The 15,577-nt window shown below is 34.6% G+C and overlaps 1 protein-coding gene across 2 annotated transcripts in view; it reads right to left on the bottom strand.

The window, feature by feature from the left end:
- Positions 1 to 1,303: 1,303 nt before the first annotated feature.
- CPNE8 (copine 8) overlaps positions 1,304 to 15,577 on the bottom strand; it is a 230,776-nt gene continuing 216,502 nt past the window's right edge. The window contains exons 19-20 of one of the 2 annotated variants that reach the window (XM_012435387.3): positions 11,183 to 11,256; positions 1,304 to 3,035 (exon numbers count right to left, since the gene is read on the bottom strand). In XM_012435387.3, the coding sequence (XP_012290810.1) occupies positions 2,847 to 3,035; positions 11,183 to 11,256 (263 nt within the window). In that variant the 3' untranslated portion in view covers positions 1,304 to 2,846. Of the gene's footprint in view, positions 3,058 to 11,182; positions 11,257 to 15,577 lie in introns of both variants that reach the window. The other variant, XM_012435388.3, reaches the window with a different exon arrangement.

Here is a 15,577-nt window from a genome sequence, read left to right as displayed (position 1 = left end):
ATTGCATGTTGGAAGAGACAATTTAAAAAGTAGTAACTGAGTCATCCAATACTTTTTAACTGCAGCAATTTCACTGGGAAGCTTTTAAAATGTACCTATATCCATGTGCCATTAAATACTATTCTATAAGGATGGAGAGACAAGATACCCCAGATAAAGTAAAATAGTTTAGAAGTAATCTGAGGCAATTAATATGCTAAAATGCAATAGAAATATGAGCTCATAGAAGGTACTGATTATTGTTAGCACTGAAGTTTTGAAGAACAAGGTTCAGAGGAGTTGGGGCTTGAGTTGGAAAGCGCAAAGGATATCCTCAGGTGAAGACCAGAGGGCAGGGCCTAATGAAAGATGCAGTATGAACACTGTAGACGGACTCCAGATAAACTCAAAGTGGTTGTGGAAAAGGAATGAGTTGGCCTGGTTAGTTTTAATATTCATTTGAGAAGCAATGGGAATGGGCATTACGTAACTGAGCAAAATCAGATGATGGAGGTACTTGACAATAACACTAGGAGTTCATCCTGGAATTCAAATGATAATTAAAGGCTTTCATTAGAGAGGAAAGAAATGGGATTAGAAAGATAGGATAGTGCCTAAAATCTTTGGGGTTCTCGAGGGCACCACTTGAAGACTGACTTTTGCAGCAGGTTTAATGACTTGAATCTATCGCCTCTTCTCAATACACACCTTTCTCATTGTTCATAACCTTAAGGGTGAATATCTCTGATATCCAGTTTGTATGTATAACTATTAGCATGTGTTTGCCTTTATGGAGCATGTCTGGAATTTTTTATTGCATAGCATCTAACAAGATGTAAGTGGTTATAACAAACACTTCCATTAATAAGCTCCTCTTTGGTTATATAGTCTTGGATAAACCACTTAATCCCCCCAATCTTGGTTCCTACATTTTTGCAATGAACACACAAGATTTAAGTATTTTCTAATCCTACATATATAATTATCATGTAAGTTTCTGATTATCATTCTCCGCCACATAAATGATAATATTTGTAGAGAGAAATTGCTTCACTCCTGGGCATTTACTCCCACGAGGTTTGAGAAAACTATTATTTATACAAGGAAATGTACAACTTTTGTTTACTCTGGACAGTTCAAAAACATAACTGATGTTTGACAAGAAAAGAATATTGATCTTGTTTATTTTTGTGTTTTTGGGTTGATCAATAGAGGTAAATTTTAAAATCTGTAGGTTAATACACTGTACTGGCATAAATATTTAAGCTCAGTAAAGGAAACCATCAAACTCCATTGTAATTCATACGTAAAATGTACAAAGCAGTCATGATTTAAAGATTTTAATACATAATTAAAAATGGACAATTGAGTATTACATAGTTATGTAACATTGATACTGTTAGATATGTCGATGTACATATTTTTCTTTCCAGTAAAATAGTTTCATGCTTATAAAAGTCATCCTAGGTCAACTTGGGACAAAGAAAACAATGTACAGTAGAAATAAACCAAGTATTAAATAGGATATATAGGTAAGGAAAAAATATTAGAAAGCAGTTACATACATACACACACATAAATAAATACACTGTTCTATTATTTGAAGGCAATTCACAATCATTTCCAGGAATTCTGTGAGAATTTAAGGCCATTTGTTCTAAAGAAATGCTTTAATTTAGACACAACGTCACAAAACTGTAATTCTTATAAAAACTGTACATGCAAAAACTCTTTACAATTAATTGTGGACAGGCAGGTCAGTATACAGGAGTATTTATTTCACAAATGTGTTGTGCACTAAGTCACATAGTTGTTGTATATATTTATTTAACTGGTAATTTCTCAAAAGACTTCCAGCCTGTGCACCTTGCGTGGCAACGTGGAATGGTGATAACCAGAAATCCCAATTAAGAGAGCCAGTATCCCTTTGAATTAAAATATCTAGACAAGATGTAATGGAATAAAAAGTTTAAAACATCTGTGACATGGTTCACAGTTAAATATTCTTGGTTTCAGTCTTTCTAAATAGCATTATTATCTAAGGATGCTACTTATTACAAAGTATTTTCTGTGCATTTATAGATCACAATGTTTGACTTTTTGTAATTTCTCCTTAGTGTTATAAAACACAAACCAGCTGCAGTCTAAATTTAGAAACCAAACTCCATGAAAAATGCATGTCCAACCAGGAGACACATCTGCCAGGCTTAAACTCCCCAAACTCAGCAAACATTGCTGAGAAACTGATTATTAAGCAGATGTGGCTTCTTAAGACAATCCAGTTACTGAGAAATATAAAAGCATTTTTCCCTTCCCTTATTTGCAACTGTGTTTGTCCAGACAGTCATTCAAAGAGATATTGCTCTTGTGATTATAGCTATTGCAATTTAGAAGACAAAGGATTCAGTATTCAAAACTTTTATTCTTAAGAACAGTTATAAAAGTATTGAAATGTAAAAAGTAGTAACATGTAAACATTGATACAGGGACTGCTTTCCTATACACGTAGCAGTCCAAGACAATATTTGAGTTAAAAACATAGTTTGTGCTTTTTCCCAACAGTGCATTGGAAATTAGCTGTGTCTGTCAAAAAAAAAAAAAAAAAAAAAAAAAAATTTAGATAAGACATCCATACTCTGCTTCAAGCATTTAAACAATTTTTCTGTTGCTCATGCAACAACCATATTTACAGTTTTGGTTTAGGAAGAGAATTAGTTTTGGATCCAAAAAAGCACATTAACCAGTACTGCTGAAATCAAACTGAGAAAAGTATCCCATTGCCTGGTTCATTACAGAGCACCAGGCACAAAGCACTAACTCAGCAGTTCTAACTGATGTGTCGTTGACGTTAGCATTTGAGAGTACGGTCATATTTGAGTCTGTAACACGTGTGTAGGTGGGGTGTATGGGGGAGGCGCAGGTGATGGCTTGATTCCTCGGGCTCTCATGTAGGAGAGAAACTGCTCAGGGATCTCAGCTAGGACGTCTTTAGCCAATCTAGCCATGCTCAATATATGGTTTCCGCTTCTGTCAATATAATCCCTGAATGGCACAAACTAAAACAGAGATGAAAAGAGGCTGTGTAATAAACAGAAAAATCAGCACATAGACACATTTGGTCATAGGAAAATCAGGGAATCTAAAATAATGGGGAGATGAATATTATACATTTTAAAATATTCAATATACTACAAATAGCTATAAGTGACTAAACATATATACTTTATCTCAAAAGGAATGCAATTGTTTCCTGTTTCTCCCCCAGTAACTCATGCCAGTGAATCCTAACAGGCTCATTATGTTGCCAAATGTCTTCTGCAGTGTTGGGTTCTATACCTAGCCTGATTCCCAACAGGATGGAGCATTTATTTTTATTTTTTTATTTTTTTTGGTTTCTTTTTATTTATTTATTTTTTTTAAAAGAAAGAAAGAAAGAGAATAAAGAGGAGGAAAAAGGAAGAGAAAGAGAGAGAGAGAATGGGAGTATTGCTTTCTTGCCCAGGCTAGAATGCAGTTTAGTAATAGGTATTGAAAACCTCTTTTATACCAATAATTATACTTGTACTTGATGTAAACAGGAAGGAATAAGGGAAGAAAATAACAAACGAGCAGCCAACCAATATTTCATTTAAACCTATGAAATGCTATGCGATTACTGAGGAGTGATTTACTTCCAATTATGTAGTCACTTTTGGAATAGGTGTGAGGTGGTAATGTATGTTTTATGTATTTGAAGTGGAGAGTTCTATAAATGTTTATTAAGTTTACTTGTTCCGGGTCTGAGTTCAAGTCCTGGATGTCCTTGTTAATTTTCTATCTCGTTGATCTGTAGAATCGTTTGCTCTTCTTGTTACATTGATCCTTTTGCCATTATGTAATGTCCTTCTTTGCCTCTTTTGCTCTTTGTTGCTTTAAAGTCTACTTTATCAGAGGTGAGAATTGCATCTCCTGCTTTTTATTTATTTGTTTATTTTTACTCTCTGATTGGTTGATAAATCTTCCTCCTTCTCTTTGTTTTGAGTCTTTGTGTATCGTTGCATGTGAGATGGGTCTGGATGCAGCATAGCAATGGGTTTTGGCTTTTTATCCTCTTTGGGGCTTGGTTTCCTGTCAGATGGAGTTAATATATGCCTACTTCAGGTTCTGATATAAAAATACTACCTAATTAATTCTGAGTAAGAAACAAGTATTACCCAATTCAGGGTTAAAAATAATAGTGTACATTATTAAGGAGTCCTAAGCACACTAAAGTATTTTAATTATTGCTATGACAAAAATCACATGGTCTATGAATACAGAATTCATACTGCTAATATTAATAGGAAACTGAAATATTCCATACATCGAGTTTTGTATCAGATGTTGATTTTTAAATATAATTTGGGAAGACAGGAAAAAAGACCTTGGTATAAAATTTTGGTATATTTCTTAGTGAATTATGTTGGCGCAAAAACTAATTGCAGTTTTGGGAGTAATTTGCAGTTCTGCAGTGGCAAAAACCGCAATTACTTTTGCACCACCTTTAATAAAAATGATTACCTTTATATGTGTAATTATGTGAGAGCCCTTATCAGCTCAACACCCAATGCTCCTGTAATAGATTGCCTGATTCCATTCTCATTTATAATGGTTATTTAAGTTAATAAACACTGTGCTGTTTGAGGGCATTAGTTCAATTTTCTCTTAGGGACATAATGATGCTTGAAGCAACTCTGAAGTGATAATTTAAAAGCACAGTAATTTTAGGTCTTCAGAGAAAAGGCATAGTGAAGATATTTTAATATGTTGAATAATTTCTGAGTATAATATTTAAAATTTTGAATGAAGTCATTTTTTCTCCCAGATGAAGACAAAGAACAATCCTGTCTCAGGCTATAAAATACCACATTTATTTTGAAAAATAAGTTTGTTTTTTGTTTAAAGTTATTCAATAGGTACCTTTGGAAAATAATTATTATTAGAAGACAGCATTTAAAATGGTCAAGTTGCTGCAGGTAAACTAAAAACATTTTTAAAAATATCAAATATTAATGTCTTTTATACAGTAAAGGTAGTCTTTTAAAGGAAGAGAAGAAAATTATTCCTTTCTTTTAGAAATAAGGCACACTACAAGAAAGCATATGTATATGACTAAAATTTTACCTTATTCGTCTTTTTTTTTTTTTAAATGAATGAGAGGTTCTTATGTTGCCCGGGTTGGTTGGCCTCCAACGCATAGCCTCGCCTCCTCAAGCGCCAGGACAACTGGCATGAGCCACCGAGGCCCCCCCTTATTTGTCTTTACCCTGTTTCCAGGAGGAAAACTTGGAGCAGTTTTTATAAATAGGTTGGATTTTAATAATTTTTTATAAATAGCTTGGATTCATTGATTTTTTTGAAGGGTTTTTTTGTGTCTATCTCCTTCAGTTCTACTCTGATCTTAGTTATTTCTTGTCTTCTGCTAGTTTTTGAATCTGTTTGAAGCTTCCCCTCTAGCTAGGCACAGAAAGATGAATACCACATGTTCTCACTCATATGTGCAAGTTTAAAATGCTGATCTTATAAAAATAGGGAGTAGAACAGTGGTTACCATAGGCTGGGAAGGATAGGTGGGGAACGAGGGGTAAGGAGACTTTAGTTAATAGATACAAAATTATAGCTAGATAGGAATAAATTCTATTGTTCTCTAGCACTGTAGGGTTATTATAGTTAATGATAATTTATTGCATCTTTTTGAATAGCTAGAAGATAGAATTTTGAATGTCCCCAACACAAATAATAAATGTAGACCGGGCACGCTGGCTCCCGCCTGTAATCCCAGCACTTTGGGAGGCCAAGTGGGGCAGATCATGAGGTCAAGAGGTCGAGATCATCCTGGCCAACATGGTGAAACCCCGTCCCTACTAAAAAATACAACAATTAGCTGGGTGTGGTGGCGTGTGCCTGTAGTTACTCAGGAGGTTGAGACAGGAGAATAACTTGAACTGGGGAGAGGGAGGTTGCAGTGAGCCAAGATTGCACCACTGCACTCCAGTGCGGTGAGATTGTCTCAAAATAATAATAATAAAATGTCTGAGATATGGGTATGCCTTCCCTGATTTGATAATTATACATTGCATGCATGTAATGAAATATCACACTGTACCTTATAAATATGCATAACTATATCAAAAAAATTAGGATAATTATACCTATTATTTCATTGTTTTTGTATTAAATAAGTTAAAACATGAAAAGTGCTTAAACAGTAACAGTTCAATTTGTAATATGTATTATATATGAAAGCCATCATTGTCATCATTATTTCTATTCATTAATTTACACATATAGTCAATTACTATTTCTATTCATTAATTTACACATATAGTCAATATAAAACTATTTTGTTAGTAGTTTTCAATGTATATTTATATCAAACACTAAATGCAAGGAAGATTATTATCAATTTTATCTTTCAAATTTGAATACAGTATCAGTTATTCTAAAACACTAATTAATTCCTGGAGTTTTGTTATTTTAAAACACTTGTTTCACCTTTCCAGCAAGTCCTACAGATGCTGATTTTTTTTTAATTGAGGTAAGTTGAATTTCACTTTTAAGAATTTTATGACAGGAAGATCAAAGCTAAGGCTCATAATTATCACTGTTCTTACAATACACATGGTTCTACTCGTATTTTAAACACGTTTATAAATTCTCAATTTCAACCTAGGATGGGAGTATATATCACATTTAGCTTAGGTTTGTTAGGTGAACAGAGTCTGATATTCCATTTGGACATTAGGGGGCACTGCCCACAGGCTGAGAACCACTGTCATGGGAAGTCACTGTTAATAACAGGAGTATCCTGGATATATGTATCTGGATACTTACATCCAGATACAAGTATCATCCTACACTTATATCTGGAGTAGGAAAGAAAAGCCACTAGCCTAAACTAAACCTTTCTAAAGGAACATTCATTTCTTCAGTCATGTCACAAGGTACTTTAAGAAAAAGACAAGTGACTTCATTTCCTTATTATTTATTTCAAATCTTAAAATTTTCATGACAAAAAATGCCCTCTTTCTTGGAAGATTGTGCATATCCTTTTATCTTTACAGTTTTCCACTCCTTAGGCCACGCTGTTTATTACCTCTATTAATTAGTCCCTCATTTCTGATTCCTGTAGCCGAGAACCTCTTGTACAAAATAATTCCCACACGTGGGTGAATGTATGCTGGCCATAAGGTAGCTTGGATCCTTATAATGGTTAATAACGTTTAGTTTAGAAGAATAAATCAATTTTTACTTTGCACTAATTTATCACATTCATATAAATACCAATAAATGCATTTTGTTCTATAGGAAATATGGCATACTTTTTACTCTACATCTTTTTCCAGCATCCACCCAGCATAAGGAAAATGTTCCACGGGGCTGCTCTAACTGCTTGCTTTGCCTATTTGTGAAAACCAATCTGAATTAGTTTGGGCAAATGGGCTTTTAGTTGTTGCTCTGTTCAATTTTGCTTGATTGTTCCTACTGTGCAGAGCTCCATTAGTGATTTTCAAGTCTAAGCCCTCAAGGTTATTATTCTCCTTTTAATGGAAAATATGATTTAAATACAACTTTTAAGGAAATGATAGGCTGGCCAGAAGCTACATGCAGCCAGGAGGAATGGCACTGCATTATACACAATGGCCAATCCATAGCATAAACAAACAAATACAAAGTCTTTATGTATACTGACTTAAGAAAACAAGTCACTTAAGTTTTAGAGTAACAACCATAGGAACTCATCCTGCTTGCTATTTATACTATAGTGATCTGGAATTAAATACTGAAGCAATGAGACTTAATCACATATAAAACTTAGTACCTTGTCGTGTGTTAGGGCACATCTACTATGAAATAATGACAAAAAATTTCTTCCCACTGGACTGTGCCAACATATTGAACTGATAAAAATGCATTTATTGAGCAACTAGTAGTTGGGACATCTTCTGCTAGGAGATTTAGCACGATATGTCATTTAATATTCACAAGTATCTTACATACTTTGAATTTACATAAGAGGAAACTGAAACTCAGAAAGTTTAACATATCCAGGATCAGCTCTGAGTATGTGTTAAAATCACTATTTGAACTCAAATGGATGTGACTTGAAAGCATTAGCCACTTCAGTAATATAAAGAGTATAACAACAGATCTTAATCATTTTCATTAAAGTTTCATCTTTTAGGACAGTGTGTTATAGGAGTAACACTGGTTTTGGAACCAGAACACTGTTGGAAATCTGGATCTACCAACTTATGACATAAATAACTTTCCAAAAGTTATTTAATTTTGATATGAGGCTTCAATTTCCTTATCTGTAAATAATTATAAGACAATGATCAGTATTTTTAGGAAGATAGGAAGTAATATGGGAACAAAGTGAAAATTCATCCAGGTGTGGTGAGTGAGGTCTTTGGCGAGGACTTTGTGACAGGCTATATATTGAGAAATTTCCAAGTACAGTATTTCAATCAGCACAGATGAGGAGGAAGAGTATTCCAGGTAAAATGACGAGTGAAAATAAGAGCAAGAACCACGGAAATGCGTGATGAAAAGTTAATTTGTTAAAGTACAGTGCATGTGTCTGTTTCTGTCTGTACTTAGCTAAAGTAGAGCCTTACTTCATGGAGAATCTTAAATGTCATCTTTAGGTATTAGAATCAAAATTACACAGAATACACGTTAAGAATTTTAGAATCCGACATTTTAGGATTAAATCCTGGTCCACTTCTCATTAGCTGTGTGACTGGACAAGAGGAATTGAGCTAGCTTCATTTCCTTTTTTATAAAATGTAGTAAAGTACCTGTTACATGAAGTTAGTTAAGGGCTGAGTGATATAATGCTATAGCTCTAAGCCTGCCTAGCACATGAAACACTAAAGGATTAAATATCATTATATGAAAATGTGTTTAATAATAAAACCCCATCTACTACCCCTAATTTTCTGCTGAACCTCAGCTACCTACTATTCTTTGCAACCTTACAGTTTTGTTTGTCCACTTGAGAAATCTGGAATTTCAACTGTGTTGTGTGTGTAAACTGGATTCGCTTCAAATAGTGAGAGATGGAAAGCAGAGAAAAGATGAGAGAGCCTAAAATAGACCCTAGTTAGACAATTAGTTTACAGTTGTTTTCTGACCATGGGAAGATTGAAAATACTATCCTGCATGTACACTTGCAACCCTACAATTCTAAATACTCAGTAATGTTTCTCTCCTTTAAAATTTGCTTTAAAAACTTTTTAGTGACTGGTGGAACCTGGAAAACTCTGATGGTGGAATGTTTAGCCTTATTCCAGGCGAGAGAGGACGTGCCAATTCTTTTACAAAATGTGAGTGTAAATGATCAATGTGATACGTAAAGGACCAACCACCCTTTAGAAACTTCTCTATGAAATTAGAAAAGAGTATATCAAATCTCTAACTCAATGTAGGAATGGAAGTGGAGATGTCACTGTCATTCAGGGTGCTGCTGATTTCCTAGGGACATTTTAATTTCTTGTTCAGTGAATGTTAAGACCTCACTACTCCTTGGTTGGGCTTTATGTGGCAGAATCCCTTGAATGTTCACCTGTATCCCCAGGCGTGTTCACAATCTTTGGGATCCCAGTGTTACTTTATGGTGATAGACTGCTCTCAAGGATTGGGACTTTCAAAACAAAAACTATATAATTATACTAATATACCTATGCTATTGAGAAGTAACAAAGTACTTAATGTCTATTACTTCATCTGAGACTCACACATCATGGGAGGAGCAAAGATGAAAGAATTTAGAGTCTACAGATAATGAAACAAAGACAGAAATTTTTTACTTGTTAAAGATGAGAGTGACAAAATTATAGTTTCATAGATCATTCGGGTCCTATCTCAATACTCTGTTCCATGTAGTGTATCTGTTGAGTGCTTAGTTTTGTGATCAAGGATAATTTTTATTTTATGAATGCAAATAGGTTGTCACTAACATAATCTATTGGTTTTCTTAAAGGAAACCTTAATGATGTGAGCAATCTTAGCTACTTCCTAATGAAGAAAGTAATACCAAGCTTCTCTTACACATCATTTAAATGAAACTATGAGATATGAGGTTGCCTCTGCTAACCTGGTAAAAATGCATTAAAACAGCAACATAACACATTCTAAAGACTTCAAATTCATACTTCCATGCAGTAATTGGATTTTTTTTGAAACTGAACAGATATTATGGAGTGCTTTTAAATAAAGTGTAATTACTTAGATCTATAATTATACTGATGAGGTTAAGGTGAATAATCATGTATCTAATTATGAAAAAAAACACATAATGAGCTTCTTAAACAAATGACCATATCACCAGGTTCTTTTTCTCAGCTGCTCTTAACCTAATCATTTATGTGAGTGTAATTTTTACTGTATCAAGTACTGTAGGTTAAAAAGCTTACATCATAGTCAATTATCATTTTTAAAAAAACTAGTTTATAAAAGTTTTTATTTTAAAAGTTAATTTTGCTGACTAATGAAGAACATTTTTGATCTTTATTACTTCCTTAAGTTATTTCAAGCATTTTTTTTTTTTTGTGGTTCTTTTAAAAGTTAGTTCTGTTTCAGGAATGTATTTTATATGTATTATCTCACTTAATCCTCATAGTTCTATTTATCCCCCAAAACACTGAAATCTAGAAAGCTTATAAGCTATCACAGTGAAAAAGTCAGAATTAGAACCAAATTCTGTATAATCCCTGAGAGAGCAGGAGGACTGTCATCTCGGACAAATGCTGCCACTCTAAGTTCAAGCTCCCTTTCTAGCCTCATGCATTTTAAGGAAATTTAAGGTTAACTATGTTTAATTATGGATTGTTTATATTCACTCCCAAAATAATAGGCTTTAGTTAAGTATTTTTCTTAATTATAGCATTTTCTATATGTAGATACAGTTTTTTTATGTATGACATATTTTAGAATCTATTTCCCTATTTTTTTCTAACCATAATCTATGAGGAAAGTATGAAAATACATAAAGTTTTTGGTACATTTTTAATAAATTTATTTACTCTAAATATCAGATTAAAATAGATTGTTTTTGTTGAGACAAAAAAATAGATAAGCATCATGTAAAAGTCTGTTATATTTCTACCTTCTAATTTTGTTAAAGATCCCAATGATATTTTCTAGCAATAGTAAAGTAGGAAAAGGTTTAATTTCTTACCTGAACAATGTCTCTTTCAGCATATTTTCCTCTAGAGGAGACTCTTACATCATCTCCATCCAATTCAACCATTGCTGGAAGAGAAAATATGATAGTTTATTCAGTATGCTTTAGCCAAATACTAAAACAATGTGGACAATAAGGAAATCAGTATCTATGAAGTAGCAAAACGTCCTATGAAAAGAGAGAAAGCATGTTGATCCCTTCATCTCTACATTCATTTCTCACATAAAACTTGACTAAGTGTGTATTTTACAGATAACGAAAGTGAGCCAAGATCTTGTGTGACCCTTTGAAAGGTGAGCAGAGCCAGTCATTGTGAAACTGTCTCTGAGTCTCTCTCTCCATCCTACCAGTTCTAAACTTCCGGTTATATGCTTACATGACTGATTGAGCAGGGATGTTAATCCATCAAATTTTAACTTTTCTAGTTTAAGAAACTTGGCCTTAATAATCATAGAATTTTCAATTACATGTTGAATTTTATTTTCATTGAAACTATCAGAAAGCTGCATGCGCACACACAGACACTGCCCAATTTTTTTTCTCTGCTCTTACACTCATTGGATAAAGTATGCTTTTTCTGAAGGATAATCTTTCCGTTAATTAAGAAATAATTTCAACATTTCCTAGATCAGCTGATATTTGGAAATGCTGCGATATAATGGGACAGCTAGTGATACAGTAATGACGTGCTGTAATTAAGAACATTTCCTATACGTTATTAAGTTTTCAGTGAGAATTCTCTTAAATAATTAATTACATGAGGAATACTAATTTGTGCTTAAAGCATAATTCTATTACTGCTAATTTATTTTGTACACACTTGACATTCACCAGACTCCAGAGAGCCACTTAACAATTATAATTTTGGCCTCATCACCTCTGTCCTCAGCCTCAGTACAGCTCAGTCAGCATACAATCCTCACTTCTTCATGCTTCTTTTCAGTGCTTAATGTATTTGGGCTAAAAACATTGTTTTCAATTTTACCTTTTCACACGTTTATAAGTCAGTGCTTGCCCTGAAATACTGCTAGTATTCATAATTAACAGAGACCTACTCTTCAATAATTTGCCAAGATGTTCAATATATATAATTATGTAAAATATGTATATTACTAATAAGATAATTATCCCAACGCAAAAGCCATTTTTTAATATCCCCCACTTCTTGGAGATGTAAACACAATTCATTATTTCCAATACTTTTAGTAATTCCTTTTAAATGTAAATTTGCCTTTATATTTTTCACATTACTTTGGGACATAAATATACCAATGGTAATATCCAGTGGTCATAGACACTTCTCCATTATTCTCTAATATGTTAATAACTTATAACAATTACCCTATACTCATGCTAAAATTGGAAACAAGGATTAGATGATAATCTAGATCTCATGTTCCACAATTCTCTACAACCCCCATTGGTTTTTGTGACTGTTTCATTCCTACTAATGAAGAAAAAGGACAGTCATTCAGGCAATACTGTATTAGCATGAGGTCCTATAAATATCTCCCACTTTTTGGCATGTCCTTTGGTTTAAAACACTGTAGACAGCAAGAAGGGGAGAGTATGCTTTTGAGAACAAGAAGAGAGATGATGGTATGTAAGTGGTGGATGGGTCAGGTGTACTCCAGGTTTGTAGACCATATGGTCCTCAGGCACCTGGAGATTACGAACTCTTACGTCTTCCTGTAAAGGTGTATAAGAGACAGATCTGCATTTCTTTCTAGCCATGGAAGGCAAAATGAAGTTAGAAACCCTTCATTTATCCTCTTTGTCTAACTCAGATCAAACCAAATAGTGAGATGCTGCTTTAATTTGACTTTTTGATTGCCTTTTAAGTATAAAGAAATCTTGCCTTAAGAAATCTTTCTTTGTAATAAGGGTTCTTTTTTAGGAGTGAAAAAAAAGTCATTAATTTTTTTTTTTGTACTCATTATGTTCAAATATTCTCAGTAATTTACTTTGGGATGTAAATATGCACCAATGAGGAAAATTATGTAGTTTTTAAATGGTCTTAACAAAATAGAGTTAAATTTAAATACTCAATATTTTATTCTTATTTCCTCTACCTTCAAAGGACAGATGGCAAAATATTGTATTTCTTGCCCATGGAAACAAGTCTTTCAGGTTAAAAGATGTGCAGATGTTGGGTTTATGTGCTTAGCTCAAGAAATCTGTGATAGGGTTTGGCTCTGTGTCCCCACCCAAATCTCATCTCAAATTGTGATTCCCGTGTGCTGAGGGAGGGACCTGTAAGCACCACATATTGAGGGAAGGAAGTGATAGGATTATAGGGGTCGTTCCCCCATGCTGTTCTCGTGACAGTGAATGAATCCTCACAAGTTCTTATGGTTTTATAAATGGCAGTCTTTCCCTCCCTCTCAAATGCTCTTTCTCTCTCTCCTACCACCATGTAAGATGTGTCTGTTTCCCCTTTCACCATAATTGTAAGCGTTCTGATGCCTCCCTAGTCATGTGGAACTGTGAATCAATTAAACCTCTTTCCTTTATAAATGACCCAGTCTCAGGTATTTATTTATAGCAGTGTGAAAATGGACTAATACAGTTTGCAAGTTGGATTTTGGTCAGTTTATATGTGTGACACATCCACTTACTCTAGAGTAGATTTGGAAGTGCCATGAGAGGCTCCTCTGTAGGAGAGCAGCAATTTGTCTAGTCAGAGATTTCTCTCTATTAAACATGAGTACTCTCATTTTCTTTTTAGCCATGAAGATATGTGTTTTGAAAGGAAAAAAAGAAAAATACTTTAGAGAAGCATCTATTGTCCCCAGGCAGAATAATCTACTTTTCTAGTACTGGACCTGGAAGTTTTTCTATCTCATTGAAACGTCCATCATGGTGAAAAAAGAAGGTAGGTGTTACAGGAGTCTAATATCCTGTTCCTATGTTTCCAGAAGAAAATTTCACTCTAATTTCTGGGAAGGCAACATCCCTTTTTATCTACAATCTTCATTCACCTTTCTGCACGAAAAGAGGAACAATTTATAGGGTTACTAAGATTAGAAGAAATAACTGAGCTTGAATCACTCCCATTTGGCACAGCATTATCCTGAGAATGAGTGTAATTTCTCTCTGGCATGCTTAATAGGCAAAACTCTGCCTACAGGCTGGGTGCGGTGGCTCACACCTATAATCCTGGCACTCTGGCAGGCCAAGGTGGGTGGATCACGAGGTCAAGAGATCGAGACCATCCTGGTCAACAAGGTGACACCCCGTCTCTACTAAAACTACAAAAATTAGCTAGGCACGTGCCTGTAGTCCCAGCTACTTGGGAGGCTGAGGCAGGAGAATTGCTTGAACCCAGGAGGCGGAGGTTGCAGTGAGCCGAGATCGCGCCATTGCACTCCAGCCCAGGTAACAAGAGTGAAACTCCATCTCAATTTTTTTTTTTTTTTTTTATCATTACAGTGAATTAGCAAACAGCAGCATGGGAAAGAAATTTTGCTATCTACCCATCTGACAAAGGGCTAATATCCAGAATCTACAAAGAACATAAACAAATTTACAAAAATAAAACAACCCCATCAAAAAGTGGGATAAGGATATGAACAGACACTTCTCAAAAGAAGACATTTATGCAGCCAACAAACATATGAAAGAAAGCTCATCATCACTGGTCATTAGAGAAATGCAAATCAAAAGCACATTGAGATACCATCTCATGCCTGTTAGAATAGTGATCATTAAAAAATCTGGAGACAACAGATGCTGGAGAGGATGTGGAGAAATGGGATCACTTTTACACTGTTGATGGGAGTGTAAATTAGTTCACCCATTGTGGAAGACAGTGTGGCAATTCCTCAAGGACCTAGAACTAGAAATACCATTTGACCCAGCAATCCCATTACTGGGTATATACCCAAAGGATTATAAATCATTCTGTTATAAAGACACATGCACGTGTATGTTAATTGTGACACTATTCACAATAGCAAAGACTTGGAACCAACCCAAATGCCCATCAATGATAGACTGAATAAAGACAATGTGTCATATATACACCATGGAATACTATGCAGCCATAAAAAAGGATGAGTTCATGTCCTTTGTAGGGACATGGATAAAGCTGGAAACCATCACTCTCAGCAAACTGACACAAGAACAGAAAACCAAACCCCGCATGTTCTCACTCATAAGTGGGTGTTGAACAATGAGAACACATGGACACAGGGAGGGGAACATCACACACTGGGTCTTGTCTGGGTGTGGAGGGCTAGGGGAGGGATAGCATTAGGAGAAATACCTGATGTAGATTATGGGGTGATGGATGCAGCAAACCACCATGGCATGTGTATACCTATGTAACAAACCTGCATGTTCTGCACATTTACCCCAGAACTTAAAGTATAATAAACAAAAAAAAAA

Source organism: Aotus nancymaae, unplaced genomic scaffold, assembly GCF_030222135.1.
Source record: "Aotus nancymaae isolate 86718 unplaced genomic scaffold, 86718_ANA_hifiasm-v0.15.2.pri h1tg000092l, whole genome shotgun sequence".
Lineage (NCBI taxonomy): Eukaryota > Metazoa > Chordata > Mammalia > Primates > Aotidae > Aotus > Aotus nancymaae.
The sequence above is the reverse complement of the archived record's forward strand: the minus strand, read 5'-3'. Positions and strand labels throughout refer to the sequence as shown.